We start from the raw sequence: 27,333 nt of genomic DNA on the forward strand, positions 1-27,333 counted from the left end.
CCAAATCAAATCAAGTCCCGATAATTTTCTATTCGATTAAAATCGCGTAGAATCAATTCCGACCGGTAAAATCTTCGTAGAATACAGTCAAATCGTGTGCAATAATCATATCTATAACATATCAAAAGTTGTGCGGTGAAAGTTGTGCCAAATCCAAATCACGTCGAAAAGTTGACTACGAAAACACAAAACAAATCATAACTCAGTCAAAACTCAATATCTTTGAAAACAGAAATAGGGTTCGGAGTCCTTACCACGAGATCTTCACTTTTCCCAACAGCAGCGTCGGACGAAAAGCGCTCCGCGGCCTCCAAAACCAGGTTTTCCTCTTTTTCCCTTTCTCTTTCTCTCTCCTCAAAATATCTGATTTTATAAAAAATGATTTTCTCTCTCCTCAAAACGACCAAATTTTCATTTATCATTAGTCGGATCGGCCCGGCCGATCGCCAAATCGTCTCAGGACGATCAGACCAAAAATGATCGGCCTGGACGACTCCCAGAACTATTCTCAGGCCGATATTTTCTACAGTGCCGATCGGCCTGGACAATTTCTAATCGTCCTGGACGATCCTGAGAGGAAAAATCCAAATCAGAGATGAACAGTAAGGGAACGAGGTCTCACAGAATCTCTCTCAAATCCAACGTTACTCTACAAAAATCATCCAATGCTACACCCCTCAACATATAATTTTCACCAACTAGTTTAGTCCTCATAATAACTGTTAAGTAAAAATTGTGCATTATTTATTGTGTTGAATTCAATGAAAATATATTATTTTAATTATGTTTCTGCAGAAAATATTTAAGAGTAAGAAAAAAATTGACAAGTGTTGAACGAGTGTCGCAGCTCCCACGGATTTTGTTTTGCAGCATTGACATCTACAACACCATAGAATCTAATTCAGGCATTGATTCGTTGGCCGCTCTGAAATTTTTAGGAAAATCATTGCCGCGGTGGAAGCACCGCAATGCATCATAGCATCACTATGCCAAAATCAGCACCACAACACTTCAGTCTTGGGAAATTGAATGTCAGAGCACCAAGTTTAACGATGCCGCAACGCCAGATTGCACTTTTAAGCGCCACAGTGCTGAATTTTTAGTGTCACGAGAAAGTAGATGCCAAAAATGAGGAGCTATGCCAACTCAGCCAAAAGGCATGTCCGTTCAACCATGAACCATGACAAGTCAACGCAATGGCGCAGCAGAGCAAGCCTAATATTCAATCAATGATAAGTGATCTAATTTACATAAAATAAAATATACACTGTTTTGTAACTAATGGGTATAGAAAATGATAGAATGTATTGAATCGTTTTATGGCTACCGATCATTGATTATGAATTACATTACTTATACTAATTTTCATTGCTTATATGAGATTACACTATTCACATTGAATGTTATATGCTTTTACAGTGATATGTTCATATTGATACTGATTGAATAATTATATGCATGACTAAAGAAAAAAATAAATGGGCCTAAAGTTGAAATATATTAATAATATCCACATTTATTTCACTGTCACTTTGACCAATAGACCTGATGTATCTAAAACATGTACTCTTTTTAATGACTTGCTCGTCGAAAGTGAAAATCCCCCCAACTAGATCTATTACTACTAAAATTACACTCCATGTATTTGATTTTAGATCTACTAAAACATAAATCTTTAGACTCTAAGGTTAACCTCCATAATTCAAGTTTTCCTTCAACTCCCTCTCCAGCCTAATCAACAAGAAGAATATCATTAAAAAAAAGCATACTCCAGGACACATTCTCTTGCAAATGTTTGGTAAGAACATCCATGACTAAAGAAAAAAAAATATATGGGCCTAAAGTTGATCCTTAATGTAATGAAGCTGAAATAGGAAAATACTTGGTCAAATCACCTTCTGTTTGAACACAAGTAATAGCTCTTGCATACTCTTTAATGACTTAAATGTAAGCATTATTAACTCATTTCTTTTCTAGAACTCTCTAAAGCACTTTTCTTAGAACTTTATCATTTGCTTTCTCTAATCAATAAATATTATATGTAGATCCTCTTTATTCTCTCTATACACCATCATCAAACCTCTCAATAAATGTATAGCTTCCATAGTAGACCTATCTGGCATGAACCAAATTGATTTTGAGCAACATTAGTATCACGTCATAACCTATACTTAATAATTCTCTCCTATAGAAAATATTAGAAATGACCTTTCTTTATTAGATCTAAATGAGAATTTGATTCTTAACATAACACAATGAAGAAAAAGATTTCAAGTAGCCAACCCTACGTAGTGGGATAAAGGTTTGATGTTGTTGTTATATCAAAAACAATTTTATAACAAAGCTTCTTCTTTTTTATCATATTTTTGTAAATTTTGATTCCACCATCAGATATCTTCACTACTAGGAGCTTTTCCTTTTGATACTACAAGCACATACATCACAACATAATTTAGATATTGATATTGAGCCAATATTTAATAAATCATCTAAACAATTTTCAAGCTCTCACATATGATTTTTGATATATCCCTCATTATTTACTTAGTGCATGAGTATCAAGTCAATAACTAACAAATCATCTAATATATTTCTAAACTCTTATACAAAAAAATTTGATATCTACCTCGCTTGTCATTCATACTTGAATATTTATCAAATGACCTCTGAAACATTAGAAAACATCCACTGTAATGCAATATAAAATCATAGATATATATATATTTTTTCAAATTAACTAATTTTGTATTTGTTACGATCATAATATTTGATAAAATTATCGATCTTATATTTGCACAATTATAATATTTGATGCAATATGTTGCAAAACCACGGCCACATAATTTTGTACTATCATGAGTTAATTAATGTTAGATTAATCGAACCAGAGACGTGTTACATAAAATCAATTTATCAGTACAAATAAAAGAACCTTCACTTCCATGGACAGGGCTTAATGATTGCTAGTAAGGTCTTAAGAACAAGAAAGCTCATCTTGAAGAAAAATGAGATGGTTTATTTCTCACTTAAGGCAATAGTATTAAATAACTATTTGCTTTCACTATCCTGACAAAATTCAAGCTTAATAATTTGATGAACTCTTCATATAAATTACCAAACTGTTTAATATTTCAATTCCACAGGCAGAATTTTTGTTGACAATCAAATAGAACCATGGCTAAGGGATCTGAAACATACCTAGGAGGAAAGATTGATTTGATAAGAAAGCAGTATACAAAGTCGTCAGTTTCAATGCAGAGCTTTTCTGTAGTTCCAGGCCTATAAACACATTTCAGAATTCTTCAGTAGTCTTCAGAATCTCAAATTAGTCTCCGGTGAGAAAAAAGTTCTGATCTTCTTCAAGATCACAGTATGTTTCGAGTAAGAACTGCAGGAAGTCTATCTCATGCGCTCTTCCTCTGAATCCATACACCCAAATAATGGTTAGTATGAGCATCAAAAATTTTGATCTGCTTTAAGATGAGAGCAATATATAAGCAATTCTTATTGCACTCATCTCAAAGCATATCCAATAACTTCAAAGCTCATTTTAATAAAAAATTCGGCCAAAATATTCTGAGGAATTTTTTTTTCCAATATGAAATACCTCTGCAGGCGCATTAATCAAGATCTACCAGCAGCTTCAAGTGCTTGTTTCTGTAATGGAGGCGCAGACCTTAGAGCTCTTTGTGTGAGCCTGTAACGTCAAATGAACAAGTATGTGATTAACGCCAAAGAACAAACTATAAAACACTGAGCACCCAGGTATCAATTAATTGAGAAAATTTTGATATATCTCGTCCAGAATATAAGGAGCCCCCCCTCCCTTAGTTGTAGTCTTGTAGATGAATGTCCTAGGTTATGTAGAATTTTCATATAATTAAATTTTAAGAGCTACGGCCAAAGTTTTTGGGAAATTGACCAAGCCAGTTCAAATTCTGAGAACGAATAAAAGAACGAAAAAAAAAAATTCAAAATACACAAAAAATTATATAAATTGATCAAGAGATTACAATACCATGTTGTTTTCATTATGTTTAGTGTGTAGAGAATATTCAAACACTGAAAACGAATAAAAGAAAGAAAAAAAAATTAATACTCACAAAAAATTATATAAATTCCCCACGTAATGGGACAAAGGTTTGATGATGTTGTTGTTGTACAAAAAATTATATAAATTGGTCAATAGATCACCATGCCATGTTGTTTTCATTCTGTTTTGTTTGTGAAGAATTACAACCTAATTAATCATATAGATATTATCTGATAGTAGTAGGAAGACAATTTTTCTATTATAGTATCGTCTGACAGTAGGAGGAAGGGAGTTTATTCTATTATCTGATTAAAAAAATACATTTTATCAAATGTTCAAACAGTATCAAACTAATAAATAATTACTAGATTCCAAAAGTCAGACTGTTTTGCATTATTTTGTATGGAACAATTATATAAGACCAAGAGCATTCCAACACTTGTACTGAATCAAATAATCATATAACTAGACAAACAACTCATACAAAACATGAAAGTTCCTTTTCCAACTCCACTGAATTGTAAGGAATTGACCGGCAAGCAAATTAGGTAGTCTTTATCAAGGTATAGTCATATTTATGTCAATAATGGTTGTAGGATGCTATTCTGTTAGCTTGCTAGTGCATCCACCTTGAATTTGATGGCCATACCAGACCATAATACTAACTGTATTGATATAACGGAAACTTTTACTTTTTTGCCTGGGAAAACCATAGCGAGTGAAAGGGAATGAGCAATAACTCTATGATATAAATTTACTCGAGCCAAAGTTAAAAGAAACAAATATTCAAATCTTTTGCGCTTTTATCTATATACCCCTCAATGTTTGGTGATATTATGAAATCTACAAGTAATTTTGTAGATTATAAAATTCTAATTTGGAAGAAATAGCTTTCATTATGTTTTTAATGATAAGTATGACCAAGACAAGATATCTTGATTGGGTGCCTAAGAAGATATGGTAATATGTTATACATTGCATTGAATTCTAAATTGTTGGTCTTTAAATTGGAGATTCAGACAAACGGAAAGATATAGGAAAATGTACCCAAAAGCATGACATCTCCACCCGTTGTCTTTCAGTAGAAAGATGACAAAGAAACTTCCTAGAACAAGCACATCAATGATGTACCAATTAAGCTGGAGCATTGATTTCAGTACTATCCATTGCTATCCAACTACAACCGGGGCTTTTCTTGATACCTCTAAAATGTTTTTCTCTTCTTACCACATCCTCATCCTCCTTTAGCCCAGCAGTGCTATAAATTTTTGACAAAACTGCATATGGCGTTGCATTTTCTGGTTCTAGCTCAAAAAACTTTTGAGATGCAAACTTAGCCAAATTGCAATTTGAATGCTGCTCAGTAGCACTGAGCATAGCCCCCCATGCTGCAGAATGGGGGCCATCAGGAATGGAGTTGATCAAGTTCAATGCCTCATGCAGGAGACCAGCACGGCCTAACAGATCAACCATGCAGGTGTAGTGATCAGGCCCTGGTTCAATGCCATGAACAGACCTCATAGAATTGAAGTAACGATTCCCTTCTTCAACTAAACCTGAACGAGAACAGACTGTGAGTATTGCAAGGAATGTGATTTCATTGGGCATGTAACCATCTTCCTGCATCTTTCTAAATAAATCAAATGCTTCTTGTGCCAAACCGTGTTGTGCAAATGCTGTTATCATCGAGTTAATGGTGACAATATTTGAGGTTCTGATGCTAGAGAAAATCTGGCATGATTCACTGAGATTTCCACATTTTGAGTACATGGAGATTAAAGAGCTGAGTATAAATATATCAGAATCTAATCCCATCTTCACAACACAGGCATGTATCTGCATGCCTTCCTTTAAGATTGCCAAACTAGCCAAGGCACTTAACATGCTACTTATTACCAAACGATTGAGTTTGATCCCTTCTTTCACCATTTTACTGAACCACTGGCATGCAATTTCAAGCTTTCCATTATGTACAAGGCCTGAAATTATGGCAGTCCAACTAACATCATCTTTTTGAGGCATCAATTCAAATAAACTGATTGACTCCTCTGTCCACCCTCTTTTTGAGAAACCCATCACTATGGAAGTCCAAGAAATAACATCCTTCTCTGGCATGGAATCAAAAAGTGCATAGGCCTCTTCAATTTTATCCTTTTCTACGTATCCATTAATTAAGGAATTCCAAGAAACCACATCCCTTCTGCTCATGGCATCAAACATTTTCCTGGCTTCATCCATGTTATCAACCCTATAATACAAGACAATCAAAGTATTGGCTAAAAAGATATCCTGCTCAAAACCCATTGCAATCACCAGACCATGAATCTGAGTCCCTTCTCTTCTTCTGCCAAATTCAGCGCAAGCATCAAGCATAATTGCAAATGTCGTCGAATTAGCATTCACATTTTCCTTCCTCATTTGTGAGAAAAGCTGCAAACTTTCTTCTAAATCTCCAATTTTAGCATAACCGTGTATCATAGCAGTCCAAGAAACTACATTCTTCACCGGCATTTCTTCAAAAGCCTGCCTTGCTTCCAAGACCATCCCATTCTTCCAGTACCCATCAACCATCGAGCTCCAAGTAAAAACATCCCTGAAAACCATGCCTCTGAAAACTTGAACAGCCTTTTCAATTTCACCAACTCTCAAATACCCACTAATCAAAGCATTCGAACCAATCGGATCCCGCAAACGTAGTGGCATCTTCCGGTATACTTCTTCAGCCTGTAAAAGCCTTCCTCCCCTGGAAAAACCAGTGATCATTGCAGCATAGGTAACGCTATTCTTGTTAGGCATTGCAGAGAACAACTCATAAGACTCCGCAAGTAACTTTGGATCCCTTGCATAGGCTGAGATCATGGCGTTCCATGAAGCAGCATTTCTCTTTGGCATTTGTTCAAACACTTCACGTGCTTTGGAGATCTCGCCATTATCAGCATAAGCCATTAGCATGGCAGTCCAGGAAATGACATCACGGAAGGGCATGGTGTCAAAGATAGAGCAGGCTTCATTGAGATTCCCTTCTCTTCCTCTTTGTGTGATTTGGGAGTTTAAGAACGCACGTAGATTGCCAGGTTTCTTTGGTTGGGGAATTGGCTGGAGTTGGCATTGCGCGTTGTGGCTATCAGTGGCTAATTGTAAGACATTGGAAAGAAGAGACCATTGGCGATAGGACTTCTTGTTGGGTTTCCTCAGCATGATTCCTCAATTGGGAGAGCCGGAGAGCGGAGAGGCGATGAAATAGCTTGCAAAATGCATCAATTTCAAACTCTTCCTACCATGAAACGGAATTGTTATTTTATAGAAAAATTCAAAAATAATAACAAATGATATATTATTATATATTTCCTAGGGTATTAAAATCAATTTTTTAAAATAATTATGGATATTATAAATATTTCTTTAATTTTTTTACAACTATTTTTTAGAGGTATCACACTCAAATATATTTGATTATAAAAAATAATTTATAGAAAATAATTTCTAGAAAGCAATAAAAAAATAGTAGCTAATTACAAATATGACAATAAAAAGTAGAACAACAAGAGAATTGACTTAAAGAGAACCTAAAAGTGTTATCCCCATCCTTGCCATAGTTATCAAAGTGGCTAAAAGAGAAGCAAATCAAATAAATTTGTAGCCCGCTTTGGAATCAAATAAATTTGTAGCCCGCTTTGGACTAGAGGTTGGATGTTTTAGCTTCAATTATAAAATGTTGAATTTGAGGATAGGCGTATATGGGGGTGTGTCTGAGTTTTCAATTAAGTTTGCTCAAAATATTAAAAAAATTTAAATAAAAAATCTATATACATATGGCTCACGAATTGGAAAAATTATTAGGTGCTGAGTGCGCACCGTCCGCACAAGCATTGAGGGTGCTCGGTATCGAGCACCCGCCAATGCTTGTTGCGGACGATTCTGCCCGTCCGCACTCCGCACCTAATAATCTCTCCACGAATTGAGATAAAAAAATAGTAGGAGGATTCTATGGAAGGGAGCATTGACTACAAGAGAATTAGCTAGAAAAGAAAACTTATTGAAAGAAGATTTAAGGAAAAAGATGCAAACCAACGTCCAAGGATAAATAATAATACAATATCTAGCGCACTCTTACAAATTTATAAGTTAAAAAAAAAAAATGCTCATTATAGATTTTTCTTATGTTAAGGATAGAAGCTAATAAGTTGTTGAGGCTAACATATTCTAAGGTAAGGCCAATGTGAATCAGAAAGATAGAATGGGTAAGCATCCTAGAGACTTTACGTAAATGATCTAAAAAACTAAAATCATGGGTTATATGGTTATGATGAAATCTCCTTTGAGCGCAAGTCCCGTTGATTAATTTTATCCACGGTAAGACACCTAAAAAATACTATTAAAGGATGCTTTTTGACATCTCAGATTCTTCACAAAGTGGATTATATGCTAAAATCCAAAAAAAGGGACTCAAGTCTAAAGGGGTTCTTTAGGCATATGAGCACGTAAAGATAATTTTATAAAACATGCAAATTTGTCAACCGGGTGACATGAAGGACATTTTTCTTTGTTGAAGTGTTATTATGTTAGTTGGGCTAACCATAGCGGCGATGCTTGAGAACATTGATGTCTTATGGACCAAAGGTGATATATTGGGAATAACAATAAAAAATAGTGTGTTTATAATATCACATAGAGATGACACAAGAGGTGTGTGTCTCAGAATAAATAATTTGATGCCTAAAGAAAGTGGGAATAACTCAAACTCACCCTCATGGATGCCTAAAGAAAGTGGGACTAACTCAAATTCACCCTCATGGGTGAAGTTGGGAGGATTAGCTTGATATTTATCTACAAAATTTATGTTGGTAACAAGGTCTTTTTCACATTTTACCGAGTACACCCACGTATTACAAGCATTTAACTATTCACACTATTAGAAATTCCTTACGGATAGTCCCCTCAATATGCCTCTTTGTGTTAATATAGAGGCACTTCTTGGTTGGGGACTCATATCTCTCTAAGAAACACCCAATCACATTCAAATCATCTCTAATTGATAGTATTTGTAACATTATTTATCATTTACATTAATGTTACAGTTCTATCATGATTTTTCCTATAAATTTTACAACGATATAGTGGGAATTTGGCACTTATTTGTGTAGCATGCTTTATTATTAATATACAATAATAACTTGTAGCTTTTGAAGTCCCAATAGTATTATTGTTGTATCACATCATATGGATGAAAATAATCAAGCTAAATGCTTAATTATAAGAGCTAAGATAAAAACCAAGGAAAGGATCAAAGAAAAAGGCAATAATTATAAGAACCCAATAAATAAACCTATAGTTTTAAATATTTTAAATGTAATTTATAATTTATTTGTCATCTATAAGTTTGTATGGTTAGCCATGAAATAGTTAGGTAGGGATGAGGCATTTAAAAAATGGGTAGGTGAAACTACTCAATGTTTACCAACCCTCTCACTTTTTTCTCTCCATTGTTTTTTTTCCAAAGTTTGTCTTGTAATGTCTACAAATATGGGCTGATTTGTATTATAATTTTTAATTTATTGGAATGAAATAATTTTTTGGGTAAGTTCTTTTCATTTGCTTGATATTTGGTAGCTTTGTGTGTTTTTTCTTGGGTGAGATTATTTCTTTTATTTAACTCAAAAATTCTAGAAACAATTTCTCTAAGTTATTCTTATCTCTTCCTCCATTTCATAAGCATTCTCTAAGACTAATAAACTAGCAAAAAAAAATTACAAAGCCCTTCTAAACACTTCCATATAGCCATCAACTCAAATAGTAAACAATTGGACCTAGTCATATCCCCTACACTTCAACATCCTCTTAAACTCCACCAAATTCTACAAACAATTTTAGATCATAATTTTACTTCCTAACTATCATTTAAAATAATTTATCTCACATAAAGGTCATATCTAAAATAATATTCTAAATCATCATAACTAGTCTTGACATTTATTCTAATATATCACTCTAAACCCCTCATCATTCCGCCATAAACTCCAGAATACTTCTTAAATATCAAACTATAGATTTATAGCCTTTTCTAGCCATTAATCTCTCCAAAAGGCTACCCACCACCATCAATTATGTTATGTCCGCTTATTCAATATTCACTACAAATGTAGCTGAAATGAATTCATCTCATTACTTTATTCCTTATAGTGTACACATGTGGTTAATTCACATGAGCTCAATATCACATTTACATGCTATTACAATTTTATCTTATAAATCCTCATAGAGGCATTCTTTGACATTCAATTAATTTCACTCAACGTACAACTTTATCCTTGTGATTACTATTATCACGCTCAAGAGAGTCAATTTATTTTTCTCTAAGACCCATAAAAATTTTGAAATTTTTCTCCGAACCATAACTTAACATTTTATTACTATAGATCATTTACATTTAGAACAATAGTATAATAATGCACAAAGATGAGCATACACATACTCCTTAAGCCAAGAATATATATATATATATATATATGAATCTCTACGCTGCTACCACCATTCTCTCACTATGATAGCTAATGATATTCTGAACTTGATTTTAGCTCAATCATAAACAAGCATCTGCATATTAAAAAAACCCCAAGTTTATATTTATGGATGTTTTTAAAATAGTTTTAAAATTATGCACCTTCATGAAATTTTTAGCATTATTTGAAACTCCAAATCTTGAACATTCTTCTACTTGCAATAAAAAGTCAACTCGATGGAGCTTAGTTCATTTCCCAAGGTAGTTTTATTTTGTTCAACTTTTGTTCTCTCAAGTGTCAACCATAGTATCTCTATCTCTTTGTTCATGCTTTTTCTCTTCTTCTAGCTCTATGTACTATATTGTAACCTCTTAAAGAATCTTTATAGTTTGTTTTAAGCACTCATGTATCTATATAGTTGATAGTTTATGTTGGCTCACTGTTTTGGATATAGGTCATATGATCAAATCACTATAATTTTATTATTTTTGTTGGATATAGGGTAATATGATCAAATCACTAGAATTTAGAACATCTTTCATAAACACGTTAGCTTTATTAATTCATGCGATGTCCTTATTGTTTGAAGTAATACTGTATAACGCTTGGTTTAAGAATGATGGTTTACAAATTTACTTTTTTTGACATCCATAATGTATTATTTTATCGATTTTATAGGGTTACTATTATCGCATGTATTTTACTATTTCTACATAGATTCAAGTGCTACCGTTATGATATGAATGATTACATGCATGCTGTTCTTTTTTCGTGCTTTGAGTGCAATTGTAGGTTTTAGTTATCTACTTGGTATTATAGCTCATTATGTGGATTTAATTGATTTTGATGATCAGACAATAATCCAGTGCTGTGAAGTTGATCAGAGTTTGATTTTTTAGGGTTAGTTTTAATTTTTTGTTTTCTTTGTTACCAGAAGTCATGGTAGGCAATAGATGCAACTCATTAAACTTCTGATTATTGTAATGATTTTTAGAAAAAAAAAATATAATTGTATATGGATATTTTGATGAATAGATCTTTTGTTTGTTATTTTATTTTCAATTGAAATTAGTAGCTTTTATTTTTAATTAAGAATATATTAAAGATACAATTTTTTAAATTTAAATCTTCGAACGTGACACCATGGCCCCCCATGTATACTCCACCAAACCACTACTAATAAGCACTTGCAATATTATGTCTTCATAATATACAATATTAAGCATTGAAATGAATTTTAATTTTTTAATAAAAAAAGATTGATTAATTATTTTATTAAATACTCCAATGGTTTAATAACTTTATTGCTGTGTTTCTTCTGTGTCTATTTTTAATAAAGACATATGACACATTATTCTAAATGAAATGATTCTTTTAGATCATTAAAAACATGAAATTTAAGTACAATATAATATTCAAAATTAAAGGCTTATTTTAATCCTTAAAAAAACGACATTTCATAAATTTATGAATTTTTTTAATGTACAATGTATTATATAATAATTAATAAATTTATTAATCTCAATATAAATTTAAAAATCTTAAACTCTTTATAATATAAATTAAGTGAGCATATTCTTGTAAATAAAAAAAGAAAAAAACTCGTGTTTATTTTAGCACGTTCCACTGGAGATAAAACACCTTTATGCTCAGGAAAATATAATTTCGATAGCGTAAATCCAAAATGCGGAGCCACTAACTCTAAAAAGATTAAAGAACTGCCTCCATTTGGATCCCATGACGTGTATTGTAATCTCCGTTACGTCTTCGTCCAGTTTCCTTGATTCCCGTCTTTCCCGTCTGGGATTCGTATTTTCATCGATAGTTTCCCTCACTCAGGAAATTTTTTGAATTTTGTCGAAACAAGACCTGCGAATCTTTGGTTGTGGTGTTTATTGCATTCCATAACTCCCTTAACGGCCGGCGGGAACTAGGGTTCGGTTTTGTTTTTACTCGCAACGGAAATACAATCATTTTCTGATTCTCCGGCAGCCATGACGTTCCAATATTAACTGCTAAAGCGATATTTTCACGGCTATCAACAATTTGGATATTCACTTTAAGTTATAATAAATCGGAAGAAGCAGATGTTCTTCTATTCGTCTCTTGAGCAATTTTTCTGGAGGAAGATCGGCAATTGCTGAGGCTTGATTGGATGAGGAATCCTGCAGACATGGTTGTTCGAAGTTCGCTTGAAGAGATGCTTGAGTCTCTGCAGCGGAGAGATGAGAAGCCGAAGGATGTGCCCCCGGCGTTACCGAGCCGGCCTACGTCTAGAGGGCGACTGCCATCTGCGAGAAGGTCGCTTCCGGTCAACTTCAAGGTAGAAAATGCCATGTCGGGAACCCTGGCATGGAGTCAAGAGAAGGAGACTGAAGAAACAGAGGCAGTATTGAATTGTGGAATCTTTGGGCAGAACGCGAAGGTGGTGCAGGAGGAATCTCCGTACGCTAAGTTGCCGGAATTAGAGAGTTACGAGGAAAGGTCGGAAGAAGATGATGTCTTCCATTCTTCAGCGGCACTTTCAGATTCAGCTGTCAGGTTTAACGCGAACTTAAGGTCAGGAGAGAGCGGACAGAATATGAATTTTGTCTTGAAAAAGGTTAACATAACTCTGATCGGATTCTTTGTAATATTATACTCTTTCCATGAATTGGTTCAACTTTGCTTACGCCCTGACCATAGAAGCACCTCAACTCAGGTGGTGCCATTCCAATTCGTTGAAGGGATGATACCAGATTCTTATTTTTGGAAGTTAACTTCCTATATATACTTCACTTAAGATTTTTTGCATAGTACAGCTCATGCTTATCTTTCATATATTTTGATATCAGATTGTGAGGACCATATTAATGTTTGATTTCCTTGGCCTGTCAAACTCAATGGAGTGTTGGTCTCCTCTTTTGATTTAGTCTTTGATGGGCAAGTTTAAAATATGCTTTGTGCATGTTAGAGCTTTTATAACTTCACCTTCATGAGATGACACTAAGATCCAAAAAGACTGCTTTTATTTCTTCTGTGCTTGACTCTACCCAGGGAAAGCAACTTAGTAAACTCTTTTAGATATGTCCCTCCATTTCCCAAGACGTAGATCTTGCCACAAAAAAAAAAAAAAAAAGTCATGTGAGTTTCACATCAAAATTAGACGATGTATTGATGCTCTCCGTTGAATCAAATGATATATGACAATAAGGAATTGATTTGGTGGAGCGCACGTGATTATACAAACGAGCAATTCACCATATGCATTGTCAAGTTCTAAAATTGATGATGACAAATTGATGTGCATTGATTATAAGGTAGTAAATAAAACGACAATAAAAATTTGTTACTTAGATTGAGGAGTTTATTGATCTGTTGTCAAACTTACACTGCTTTAAAATGGGTATAAGATCTAAGTACGATTCAAGTCCTAGAAGAGTATACTTGAATGACAACCATCAAAACAAAGGCAAGATCTATACGAAGGGTGAGTGATGTCATTTGGATCATGTAAGATGCCATCAAAATTTATGTGGTTGATGAATAATATACTCCACTCTTACCCACATCAAAATGCCATTATCTACCTTGTTGACGGTATGTCATATAGTTTAAATGCTGGGAAGAGCCTATATAGCGACCATATTTTGAGGCTTTGAAAATATGCCAAACTCATACTTAATCTTTAAAAGTATAAATTTAACAAGTGTAAATTTGGTAGATTTAAACTTGTCTTTTTAGATTTTGTCGTGAATGGAGGGACCTAAATTTTTTTTTAAAGATTGTTTCATGGGTGGAGGAGAAATTCAGGTAAATCCAAACATAGTAGTAGCTGTAATTCACGGACAGCCTAGGTGGTGCAAAATTTTTGAAGTGCGTAGTTTTATGGGAGCAAGCTAGTATAGTTGTTCGTTCATACATCATTTGTCTCTATTGATTGCACATTTGCATGCTCTTATAGTTGTTGCTACCCCTTTCAGTTGGGAGAAATAGAAGAGAGATCATACCAGTTGTTCAAGAAGAAGATTACTTAGACATAAATGCCAACCCTTCCCAAACTTCAACTAGCATTTGTACGAGAGATAGATGTCTTGCTATTGTTAGCTTCATTCTCATCCATGATGACTTATTAGTCTCCTAACCTTTGGAGATGTTTTAGGGAGCTCAAAAAATTACTGCTTGTTTGTCTTGCATGAGGTGGTAACACGTTGGTGGCACTATTTGTTATGGAAGGATATGATCTTGCATGCAGATCATTAGCCATTATAATATTTGCAAACTAAGTCGAAGTTGTAGCTAGCACAACATATGACATGAATGGTGTTCCTATAATACTTCAACCTGATGATTAAATATAAGAAGGTTTCACGGGACAAAATGAGTGACATGTCAGTCTATTCAAGCACAAGCATTTCTATGACTTTATTCATGACCATGCAGGTGTTGCCAATGTACCATGCGGAGTACAAGTACTTGTATGCAGTAGACCTTCATGAAACATCGAAGGTTTTTGTCCAAGGCAAATTGACTGCTTATAGTCATGGGAATGCACTCTTTTACCACGAGGATTAACTAAGCCTCATGTGTTCCAAAGGATGTCACGATTTAACCTGGATAAGGGGGACATACACTTCGAGGATGAAAAGACACTTTAGAGTGGCTAAAACTCTCCAAAATCTAAAGCATTATATGTATGGGCAAAAAATGAACTTGAATGTGCAATAATTTGTGATATGATGCCTTCCTGTAGCATTTTGAAATAGGTGAACCAAAATGTGACCTTCTGCCCATCCCTTCAAGTACCCATCGTAATGGACTCCTTGGGGGATTATCGGAGTTTCAACAAGTATTCATTTATCTCTTTGTTATCATCAATTGCATCAATAAGAAGTATACTAAGCCTTTTTAAAAGACTATCACATGTGAGGGTGTAGCAAATTTGTTTTTTTAGTATACATGGAAGCACTTCAAACTGGGACTTCTAGTATTAGGGACATCGCTTTTCACCACTAGACCAATGGTTAGATGGAGGCGATGAACAAAATAATAGTTTGGTCGTTACGAGACCCTATAATAGTCAACATTCGAAGAGACGGGATGTCAGCATTCATTATGTCTAGTTTGCCTTCAATCAAGATGATAAAATATCTTTTTGTGTTGTGCATAGGTTTTTTTCCTACAAAGTACATTTGATAAGGATTTTTATGTCGATATATCAAAATTTGTCAATGGTTAAGAATACAAAATTTAGCTCGTGCAAGTGATGTTATTTAGGACCTTAAGTTAACTGGTTGGGTTTGAGTTTATGTCAAAATTGAGTCCACTTGAATATGTTTTACTTAAACTATTTTTTATCAAGGTTGTGAAAGTTGGATCGGACGTCGAACCAGAAAAAAGAGAACTTCTAGGTTCAACGGTTCGATTGGGGTTGAACTGGATGATGTAATATAGATTAAAATTATTTAAATAAAAATAAATGATATAAGAATAATATAATAATTATACATTGATATAAATTTATGATTAAAAATAAATTTAGTTCACATATAAACTTATTAATATAAATTATTGCTAATTTATGTTATATATTTAGATAAATTTTACAACTATAAACTACATACTAAATTCATTTTATAAAATTGCATCTATAAATTATTTGTTATATTATTTATAATTAATAAATTGGTAAAAATAACATTTAAATAATTTCTATTTAAAAATAAAATAAAAAAAAGATAAAAAATGAAATATAACTAACCAAGAAATAAATATTATTCCTATTATTAAAAAAATAATTTAAAAAACCAGTTAAAAATATATAATATATGTATTTTAAAGTATAAAACTTCAACTTAGTTATTTAGTCTTACATCATTTTGAAGCCTTATTTAATTTTATTTATATAGCTTTTTTGTTTGCAGGTGTTAGCAACTCATATGGGGTGGTGGGACCATGTGAGTAAATTTTGTTGGTGTTTGATTGGTAAATGATTAGTATAAAAATTTAGTGCTCATTATAAAATAAAAATATGTTATATTTAAATTAATTTGTTAAATTTAATATTTCATTTAATGTTTTATATTAAATTAATTTATTTAATTATTTAAATAGGATATCAATTGAATTAGCCGGTTCTTAAAAATTGGGATTAGTTCAAACCAGCGGTTTAAACTGTTTCATGCTAGGCCGACTTTTATGATGAATTGAACCGACCATATTATTGATTCACGGTTGACTCAGTGAACTTTCCGGTCTGGTCCAATTTTCAAAACCATATTTTTTATACAATACAAAGCATTGGACCCAAACTCATCTTAAGTCAAATCTAATTAGCCTTAACATGACCCATATAACCCATCATTATATGTGTTTTGAGTAAACATGACCTGAATAATATGAAGTTACTCATTTAACTTTATTTTTATATGTTGTGATGGGTTATGGCAACCTAAGATAAACATGACCCAAATATATATAAATACACCAAATTATATTAGTTTTGGTTTGGGTTGACCCGGCCCGAATAAGCCGAATGTGAATTGATCTATTTATTTTGTGGGTTGAAATACAAGATTTGAACTCAACCAACATAATATTCATGTCGACTCGTTTCAAGTTTTTTAATTCGAGATCATGTTGGATTGTCCGGTCATAAGTTGACACCTCTAAATGCAACGATTCTTGGATGGAATTTGAAAGATCCATAATAAGGTGGAGGAGACGTTAAAAGGTCACAAAAATAAGCTCATCACGAAAAGGTTCATATTAAGTGCTTGTTCCAAAAAGGAAGATTTGAATTTGAACATGCTTTCATCTAAGAAAAAGGTAAAAAGAGATGATCAAGAAATCAAGCTATCCGTTATAATAGACCATTCCTAATATTTAAGACAATTGGTGACACCGAGTTCTAGTTGGACCTCCATTTTTACATAAAAATATATTCCATTATCAATGTTGTGAACCTCAAGTTACTTGAACCTTGATAGTTAGACGATGACAAGGAGAGCAAAGTGGTGTTTCCTATTATGGAAGAACTTAAAACCAAATTAAAAGGTCTGTTTGTGAGGATTGTATTGTGTATATAACAATCATCTTGTTATTTGTTTCCTTTGTTATGTGTTTTGAAGTTGGTTTCTTAGTTTTAAGACCATGTAAGTCTATTTAAACCCCTATTGGAGCTAGGAATAAAGCAATCAAGTTTCTTCCTCCTCTCCCTTTTCTTCTAAGGTTTCTTCATAGGCCATCTTTAGTGCTAAAATAGGTCTTCAATGCCTCTTCAGGATTGTCATCGAGTCTTTTTTGGCTCTACGTTAGGATTCCGACACCCCTCCAGGAAGGGCATGGAGACCTTGTTGACCTTCTGCAGTGACTACTTGCAGCCAAGTGTCCTCTGATAATCCTCCAAGAGGCTATCATTTCCCTTCCAGTTCTTGACTAGTTGGTCCCTCTAGCAGCGAGCAAAGTGGCTTGAAGAAATAAAATCAGGCCTTTGAAGTCCTAGATCTCTCTCTTAGGAGTTCTAAAATCCTAATCTTGAGATTGTTATTGGATTATGCACCATCATTGTCATAACCATCATCATTTTTAATTGTTTATTTTAAACATAAGGATGTGTTATCCTACTAATTATAATGTTATTTCTTTGCCATTATTCTTGTGATCAAATATTGAGACTGTAAGTTTTGTTTCTTTTTCACACTATACAATTTGTAAACCACTTAATCACCGTTATAAATATTTTATGCTTCTGCCCATTGTTTGTTCTATATACTTCTTATCACATATTTTTTAACTAATTGATAGCAATCTTGATTAGTAGCTTAAGTTATTATCATGCTTTTGCTTTATCCATGATTTGCCATTCTCTAAGTGACTTTGAATTTAAGAATGTGCGCTTTTCCTGTCATCATTGTCATTTATGTTTATGGTTCAATTATTTTCATGCTTTTCCTTTATCCATTGTTTATCACTCTTAACTTCGGATGCATATTGGAATGTTGCTACTTTTCTTCCAGAAGCTTCGTGTTTGGTGTCACTTTCCAGATACCGGCTGGGAGCTGGGAAATGTTCAATCTCTGTCAGGACAACTTGCGAACATTTTTCTTTCCGATGGCAAAGTGAGACATCTCTTGTATTTTTTTAACAAAGGATCAATACTCAGGCTCTTGTTCTATTGCCCTAATGACCATTACTTCGCTCAGATATCGACTGTTCATGTTGAAAGATTGTTACCAGCGAATCCAAATATCCTTGATGGGACAGATGACCTTATACAGCTCAGTTACTTGAATGAACCCTCTGTTCTCCACAGCCTTAAGAGAAGATATGCTGATGATATGATTTATGTATGCCGTGTTATAAATAGGTTTTTTTCTTTTGTTATTGGATTTCTTACTCATCTTTTGTGTTCCCTCAACTTCTTTTGCAGACAAAAGCAGGGCCTGTTTTAGTTGCAGTCAATCCCTTGAAAAAGGTTCATATCTGTGGAAGTGACTTTCTTGGAGCCTATCAGAATAAAACTCTTGATGGCCCACATGTTTATGCTGTAGCAGATGCTGCTTACAGTAAAATGATGAGAGGTGAGTAATATTGTTCTCCTTGCTTCAAGCATATAAAAAGGGTGTACTCGTTGTATGGGCTCTATATCTCAAGCCTTATTCAATGAAGTCAATGTGAATATGAGTAATCATGCTCATGTTTCCTAATAAGTTTTTTCTTTGGTTTCCCCTACAGATGGAATAAACCAATCTGTCATAATAAGGTAAATATTGCTTTCTTTGAAATGAACACAAAGTTTCGGGTCTTGCCTTTTGTTCCATTCATTGTTTTATGGTTCCTAGGTGACCTTTTAATTGATGTCAACATATTACTTGCGTGGCAGCGGTGAAAGTGGAGCTGGTAAAACTGAAACAGCAAAAATAGCGATGCAGTATCTGGCTGCCCTTGGGGGTTGCAGTGGGATAGAACAGAGAGTTCTGCATACAAACTCCATTCTGGAAGCATTTGGGAACGCCAAGACATTAAGAAATGACAATGCCAGTAGATTTGTGAGTTTCCTTACTCCTGCTATTCGCTGTTGTTTGATGTATTGTTAAATTCATCTAGGTTGTTTGTTGCTGCATTTAATGTAGGGAAAGCTAATTGAGATACAATTTAGTGCATCTGGGAGAATTTGTGGGGCTAAAATTCAAACCTGTAAGTAAATTTGTGTCTCAGATTTGTTGTTTTTGTATTTTATCTGCTTCTTGTGTATTTATTTTCAGCTTATCATCTGAATTTCCTTCTTTCTTTTTTGTCATGCCGCATAAATACTGATTCTACTGGGCAGTTTTACTTGAAAAGGTACTTCTAATACATTCAACCCTTTCTCTATTTGTTTAATTATTTTTGAGAGTTCAATATTTTGTATGACAGTCTAGGGTGGTTCAGCGTGCAATAGGTGAAAGATCATACCACATTTTCTACCAACTTTGTGCAGGAGCTCCCTTAGTTCTTAAAGGTAGCTGCAAAAACCTGGCTGTTACTGCACATATCTTTTTATCAAAGTGCATTGCAAGTTGCGACTGGAGTAAATGAAATCTTGAATCATGTCTCTCTGTTCTAGATTAATGTGGGCCTGTGGGGCCATCTTCTGAAGGATGGGTGTAATGGTTGCATGACTCTGTGATATACTTTTCCTACCATGTCAAAATTACAAATGATTGAATTTCCTGAAAAAAAACTGGCTGATGCTAGAACCTTGAATTCTCTTCTCAAGCCTCAACATGAATTTTTTCTTTGGGCATATTAGTGATGGCATTCCCGTGCAACGTTTCATCACCGGTCATATAGATTGGGTAAATTGTTGGTGGGGTGTGGACCCATTCTTGGGTGGGATTTGGGCGTAGTTGCCTGTTGCCATCCTTTGAACCTGTATGGCTTTGGATACGGAAGAACTCTGGATATTAACTTGATTTGTCTGGAGACATTAAGACTTCGTTTGGGACGGCTTTCTTACTTGCTTCTTAAAGCAACTTTCTAGTATAAAAATTTTAATATTTAAACTAGAAAGTTGTTTTAAGAAGCAATAAAAAAATCGTCCCAAACAAAGTCCTAATTGACATGTTTATTAATTTTCATCTATGCTCGTACTGTCTTTTAATTAGTGATGTATTTCTTTAATTGGCTGATGTTGTTTGCAGATAAGTTCAACCTGAAGTCTGCGCATGAATATGAATACTTAAACCAAAGTGACTGTTTAAGTATCTCCGAAGTTGATGATGCTCAGATGTTTCACGTGCTGATGGTATGTTCTGGATATGCTATTGTTATTCTATTTATCCTTTTGTGTGTTATACTAATCATTATTATGCAGTAATTTGAATGTCAGTGATGATACTTGATAGTTATGGATTTTTACTGTGCAGGAAGCATTTGACACTGTTCGAATCTGCAAGGAGGATCAGGAGAATGCATTTGCAATGATTGCAGCACTATTGTGGTTAGGCAATGTGAAGTTTGAAGTAATTGACAATGAGAAACATGTCCAAGTTATTCTTGATGATGGTACTAAATATTTCCTTTAATTTTGGACCACCTTACGTTTCATATCTGGTGAATTAGTTGTGTTTTTCCTACAAAGATCTTTCGTTTATTTTGGGGTTGTTTCTGCAATTAGTTTGTTCTTCAAACAGTATGAGTGGTTCGTTTGATCATTTTGTTTTGCTTAAAAATTGAGGAATTGCCAGAACTTGTTGCTGTTGTATTGGGAGTCACATATTTTGAATTGAAACAAACATAGGAATCTATAATTTATATTTACTTCTATTAATTTATCCTCTTTTTGTGCCAATCAAACATTATATCGTAGACTCGTAATATCTGATACGCCAGGGGCCCCACCTGGGAGGGTGGCCAGGGGAGTTAATATTCACTATGTAAGGTGAAGAAATCATAGGAGAAAAATTAGGAAAGTTATTTAGAGAAAGATGACTGATTTGAATTTAGATTAGGGAAGAAATTAGGAAGGTTTACTTAAGGAAAGATGACTGATTTAAATTCAGATTTTGGAATGAATTAGGAAGATTTTATTTAGCGAAAGAGGGTTGATTTGAATTCAGATTTGGGAGGGAATTAGGAAGGTTTTATTAAAGGAAAAATGGTTGATTTGAATTCAAATTTGGGAGGGAAATATGATGGTTTATTTAAGGGCAATTAGGCTATTTTATTTTCATTATGTGATTTATGTTTGCTGTAGTTTTCTTAGGAGTTATTCCTAGCAGCGTTTAGGGTTTGTGGAAGAGCCGATCTACCTCTTGAATAGTAGATCACTTGTATCTTTCTTTTTTATTGAATAGATAATAAAAAATCAGCCCCTAGCTTCTTATTTATGTAGTTTCTACTTGTTTCTTTCGCTGTTTTTACTTCCAAGACATATCAAATTGGTGTTAGAACGAGATTTGGAGAGATGACAGCAAAGAAGGTGGAAGCTTTGGATGACAAAGTGGAGCAAATCAAATACTATATGGAGGAAAATTTCTCAACCATGGAAGAAAGGTTTACAACCATGGAGAGCCGATTGGGAGGGATGGAGAAAAAGATGAAGAAGCTCATTGAGATGCAATCCTAAAGTTCACCGGCAGTTCTAATTACTGACCATAACCTAAATCGGGATTCTTATGGCTAAATCTAAGGGAAATGAGATCAGATGGGAGAAGTTCAACATGGATAGTTTCTTTCATCAAGAGCCACCTCTTAGGGCTCTAATCAGGTGTCAATCGGGGTTTCTGGATGGGGGGACAATAATGAGGGAATTTTGTGGTGGAGGTGGTAGGGCGACCAACCACTATTGAAGGCATTTCGGGCAAGGGGAGTGGACGACTGAAAATGGAGGGGATTTTCCTCTCTTTAACTCCAAAGGTTAAAGATAATTCTCAACTCCTTTGCTCCAAAGTTTTGGGGTCGTTCATTTCTATCTATTTGATCCCTAATCAAGTAGATGATCTCTTTACATAGACCCGAACTATAAGTAACATTTTCATTTAACTAAAATAAATGATCTTATCCTCCTATGGCAACTAAAACATACCCTTTAGATGTCCTTTATGAGCTGTCCATCTGTTGAAGTTTATCTTATCCTATTAGATGAATTTCACAAAGTACTAAGTCGAATCCTTTGACATGTCTACCTTACTCTATTAAGTAGACATTTCCCTTTCTTATCCAAATATTAAGAGAACATCAAAATCATTAAAAATCACCTAGGTCTCTTTGATTCAATAATTAATCATCTCACCTAAAAGGCGAGATGCTTACATCATTATATCTTAGAATTTCATAAGTAGCAGGTTTGCCTCAAAACAAGTAGTGGTTGCTTTATGGGTTATTCATAACCCTCCTAAATATGAAATAATCAAAAGCCAAATAAAATCTTTAAGTCACAAACAACTTAAAGCAAAATCTCCTTTGGTTTAAGATTAAATATCTTCATTTCTCAATAAAACAAAATATTGATTGTAGTGACATACCACACAGCCGGTATATACTTAGATGTATAGTCTATAGGCATGCTATGATTAGAATTTTTTTTTCTACCATGTGTTTGTTGATGTGGTGTGATGTCACTGAATTGTCAGTGTTGTGGGCACTTGCCCTTAAGTGGATATGGTAGAGATATATGGCTTTTCTGCAGGTGGCCATATCCAATAGGAGGTAAATAAATCATAATAAAAATGCTTGCTTACAGGTGCTGCTTAAGCCCCCTAAGGAGGCATGACACTTTAAGTGCTAGGAAATTATGTGATGATTATTCTATATATGAATTGCTCTTAATACTTTCTCTGTTTTGCAGGATTGAGTCTTTTGACATTTTAAGAATTTATTTGTTAGACTTAGGATGTATAAGCCCGTGGGATACAATTATAAGAGAGTTGGATTAGAAGGATGAGCCTACATAGGTGAAGCCCAAGACTCGCCTAGAAATCAAAGCTTGAAGATCCCATAAGTAGAGTTTGTAAAATATTTGACTGGTTTATATAATACAGGCAATTTAGTTGACAACAATGATTGTAATAATTTGGAATTTACAATTTACATTCCTGTTTCTGGTTGATTTTATACATACAAGCATGTTTTGATTGTTTATTGAGTGTGCATTAGAAATGTATGTTTTTTCCTAAGTTTCTTCTCTTGTTTTGTTTGGGGAGGCCTGGACTTGTGTTATGCAGTAGTCTTTTAGGATAAAGCTAATTTTCCTACCAATTAAAATATAATTAATATAAAATCAATCATATGAATTATCTTTTTTAAATAAAAAAATTTTTGCATAGCTCCTTTCAAGTAGCTAAGTTTTCCAAAAAGTTAAAATGATCATGTATGACCAGTGTGTCGCATGTAGAAATCCTTCATTTAAGGACCATATAACAACTATTTATATTTTGGTGATAATATTGTGCATACCCACATGGTCAGACATCTTGATCTAAAATCCAAGTTGTAAGTCTCATCTTCTAAATAAAAAAATAGATTTTCCCTACTCTTCATATGCATTGAGACCTAACTACATGATTTTAAAAGCAATTAGGTGAGTTCAGCTAGTAGCCCTTTCCAAGCAAGACAATAAATTCAGAGGTCGGGCTGATTATGCCTCATGTAAGGTATAATTTGTAAATCCCTTACACTCTGTTAGACTTAAGTTTTAGGCACTACCCGTTACACCCTATAATATAATTTAAAAGAATTATTTCTTTTATATTTTAATAACAATATCAGAATTATCTAATTTCATCTATTAGTATTAAGTAACAGAAACAAATTCTAGAATTCAAAACATCACTATACAACGACATTCATTTATCCAAAATCATTTATAATACTTAGGAATTATAATTACGCCATATCTATCCAGTCCCGAGTACAAAAGAATAACTAAAACAAAAATGAACAATACTTGAGGAATCCTGATCAATCTCACACTCCTGCTTTTTCCTGACATGAAATTATTTAACCACATATAATAAGCTAAAAAAGCTCAGTAGATCATCCAATTCTACGACTGACTTAAATCACAGTAAAGAAACAATAAGCATGTCAACGATCAAATCATTAGCAGTAACATTCATATGATTATTGAATCAATATGATTTTCTGACATAGGAACCAAATTGAATTAATTTTTAATTGTTGAGGGATTAAATTGGGGAATGCGAAACTTTGAGTTAAATTGGGTGCTTACTAATAATCAGGGATTATTTTGAGTTTTTTTCTCAGAATTTAATTATGAAAAGAACCCCTATAGACTCATTGCAATTAATATTATGTCAAATATATAGCCTAGGTTGATTTTGATCAATACTCACGAGTAGTTTTAAAAATGTCTTTTTTTTCTTGGGTCTGATCAACTAGTTCTCAATCCTGGTTCTGGTCACAATTAGAAAGTGTAAGCGGTTTTATATAGATTATCATTTTTTAAAATTTAAGGATGATCTCCTAGCCTTGCTTTCAATGATGGTTCTAGTAAGGGGCAAGCGTTTAAATGTGCATTATCATTTATTAACGTTTAAGGATTATCTCTATGATTCTACGTTTGATATTTCTCCTTATGATTTGTTTACCGATGCTTCTGTGCTTAGATTTTGGACATAATATAGTATTTACAATTACAAGTTCCTCGCAGGTGTAAAAAACGCAGCTAAGTTGATGGGCTGTGAAGTTGATCAACTCATGCTAGCTTTATCAACTCGCACGATTCAAGCGGGGGTTGATAGCATTGTCCAAAGATTGACATTACAACAGGTTTTTTTTATCGGTTATGCAAGAAAAAAATGTTCATTATCGTTTTCTGAAACCAACGTGTGAAGAACTTTGACATTTGAAGGGTCAATCTTCCTTTTTTCTTTTCAAACTCATATTGTCGGTAAGTTTATATTTGTATAATATTTTTCTGCAGGCCATGGACACTCGTGATGCATTAGCAAAATCAATTTATGATAGCTTGTTTGAGTGGCTGGTTGACCAAATCAATATCTCACTTGAAGATGGGAAAAGGCGTGATGGAAGATCCATTAGTATTCTAGATATTTATGGGTTTGAATCATTTGACGTATGTGATATCTGTTAATCTCTTGATGATCCTATACTTTTCCATTTTTAATAAAACTTGCTTCTAAGGCTTATATTTTATTGCAGAGCAACCATTTTGAACAATTTTGTATTAATTACACTAACGAACGGCTGCAGCAGTACTTCAATCGGCATCTTTTTAAGCTTGAGCAGGAGGTGAGCACTTTTTTTTTTATAAAAGATAGAAATGTATCTCATATTTTCATCAAGTGGATGCAAAGCTAGTATAAATATAAGTTGGACCCAAGCCAAGTACATATATAAGTTGAGCATAAGATAAAATCTAGTTATTAAATCTACTTTGGATTTGTAAACATTCATCATGACTGTATCTGTTGAGATTGATACCTGAGACGGCTAAGTTAGAAATCATGGAGTATACCCGATAAAGCTTAAGACCTCTAGGTTAGAAATCAAGGAATATACCCACTAGAGTCAGGGCTCTTTGGTAATAGGAGGTGATTATCTGTATTTGTTGCACTCTAGTATTAGGAATGCACGACGAGTACTAGTTTTGTACTAGTTACAGCACTAGTAGGAAGCTGTAGAGTAATACTTTTTTCCAATTTGTTGAAAGTTTCACCAAAACATGGCCGTTTTTGTTTGCCGAGATCCTTCTTCTAGATGTGCTATTTTGTCTTATCTTGTTGGTCAATTTCATACATGTTGACCTCTGAACTGAAACTCTCTTGGTACTGTTATGCAGTTTCTTGTAACCACAATCTTTTTTGCTTTCAACGGATCGGATTAACACCTTGAACTCTTACGAGTCTAATTGATTGTGGTTCTCTGTACTCCTTGCTGCACCTTTAAGGGCCATAAATTTGCCTCTGTTAGTTTTCTGGGTTTGTTCTGGCCCACAATACATTTAAGTGTTGTAGCTGAAACTCTCTTGGTACTGTTATGCAGTTTCTTGTAACCACAATCTTTTTTGCTTTCAACGGATCGGATTAACACCTTGAACTCTTACGAGTCTAATTGATTGTGGTTCTCTGTACTCCTTGCTGCACCTTTAAGGGCCATAAATTTGCCTCTGTTAGTTTTCTGGGTTTGTTCTGGCTGAAGCACAACCATCTGGCTATATCTAAAGCATTTATGATTCCTAAAGAGACATGTAGCATTTAAGATTCATACAAAGCTATAATTTTTTTTATTATAATTATTGTTGCAGGCTGATAAATTTGCGGCGGTAGAGTGATAGAGTTTTTTCGTCTTAGCGATTCACAAATATCCAACATACAAACAAATTGAGCACACAAACAGATAGTTAAGAGAAAGGGAACACCTGAAATTTTTTTACATAGAAAAACTCATAAAGGGAAAAACCACATAGCCTTGCCTAGGTGAGAAGATTCCTTTATACTTGAGTGAGTTACGAATGTTGAACCGTCCCTTAACTTGGAAACAGTGAAATTATAATAGTTTGAGAGTCGGTCGAACTTCATATAGGTACTTGGGAGTTTGTAATGATTATGGTTGCACGACGAAGGTTGGAAGTTTGATAGCAATAGCCTTATAGAGGTCCAACGTCGGTCTGTGGTTGCCCGAATGAGGTCCGGCGATGGTAGACAGTCGGGCGGAGATTCAACATCGATCGGTCAGAGGTACGATGGTGGTTGACGTCGGGGAGGAGTTCCGGTCGAGGTCGATGGGTAAGTAGAGGTCGGGCTAAAGTCGGCGACCGAACGGAGGTTCAACGGTGGTCAATTGACGGAAGTT

At 34.1% G+C, this 27,333-nt stretch overlaps 2 protein-coding genes across 4 annotated transcripts in view; one reads left to right on the forward strand and one right to left on the reverse strand.

The window, feature by feature from the left end:
• Positions 1-2,532: 2,532 nt before the first annotated feature.
• LOC110106997 (pentatricopeptide repeat-containing protein At1g53600, mitochondrial) lies at positions 2,533-7,684 on the reverse strand. 3 transcript variants are annotated; one of them, XM_028696153.1, is made up of 4 exons: positions 7,600-7,684; positions 5,081-7,303; positions 3,608-3,697; positions 2,533-3,419 (listed from the first exon to the last, which is right to left on the reverse strand). In XM_028696153.1, exon 2 carries the CDS (start codon positions 7,229-7,231, stop codon positions 5,168-5,170), a length of 2,064 nt encoding a protein of 687 aa, XP_028551986.1. In that variant the 5' UTR covers positions 7,232-7,303; positions 7,600-7,684; the 3' UTR covers positions 2,533-3,419; positions 3,608-3,697; positions 5,081-5,167. The 3 variants fall into 3 exon arrangements, with proteins under 3 accessions (XP_028551986.1, XP_028551985.1, XP_020692778.1); XM_028696152.1 differs by having other exon boundaries at positions 5,081-7,307; positions 7,600-7,683; XM_020837119.2 differs by having other exon boundaries at positions 3,212-3,279; positions 5,081-7,307; positions 7,600-7,683.
• Positions 7,685-12,194: 4,510 nt separating this feature from the next.
• Positions 12,195-27,333, forward strand: part of LOC110106995 (myosin-2-like) — a 32,888-nt gene continuing 17,749 nt past the window's right edge. Inside the window, exons 1-14 of the mRNA XM_020837115.2 lie at positions 12,195-13,135; positions 18,531-18,632; positions 18,717-18,860; positions 18,944-19,094; positions 19,249-19,276; positions 19,397-19,562; positions 19,647-19,710; positions 19,844-19,857; positions 19,930-20,014; positions 20,697-20,800; positions 20,922-21,060; positions 25,169-25,287; positions 25,442-25,594; positions 25,681-25,770. Of these exons, the coding sequence (XP_020692774.1) occupies positions 12,689-13,135; positions 18,531-18,632; positions 18,717-18,860; positions 18,944-19,094; positions 19,249-19,276; positions 19,397-19,562; positions 19,647-19,710; positions 19,844-19,857; positions 19,930-20,014; positions 20,697-20,800; positions 20,922-21,060; positions 25,169-25,287; positions 25,442-25,594; positions 25,681-25,770 (1,806 nt within the window). The 5' untranslated portion in view covers positions 12,195-12,688. The remainder of the gene's footprint in view (positions 13,136-18,530; positions 18,633-18,716; positions 18,861-18,943; positions 19,095-19,248; positions 19,277-19,396; positions 19,563-19,646; positions 19,711-19,843; positions 19,858-19,929; positions 20,015-20,696; positions 20,801-20,921; positions 21,061-25,168; positions 25,288-25,441; positions 25,595-25,680; positions 25,771-27,333) is intronic.

This window comes from Dendrobium catenatum, unplaced genomic scaffold (genome assembly GCF_001605985.2).
Source record: "Dendrobium catenatum unplaced genomic scaffold, ASM160598v2 fragScaff_scaffold_716, whole genome shotgun sequence".
In the NCBI taxonomy this organism is placed as follows: Eukaryota; Viridiplantae; Streptophyta; class Magnoliopsida; order Asparagales; family Orchidaceae; genus Dendrobium; species Dendrobium catenatum.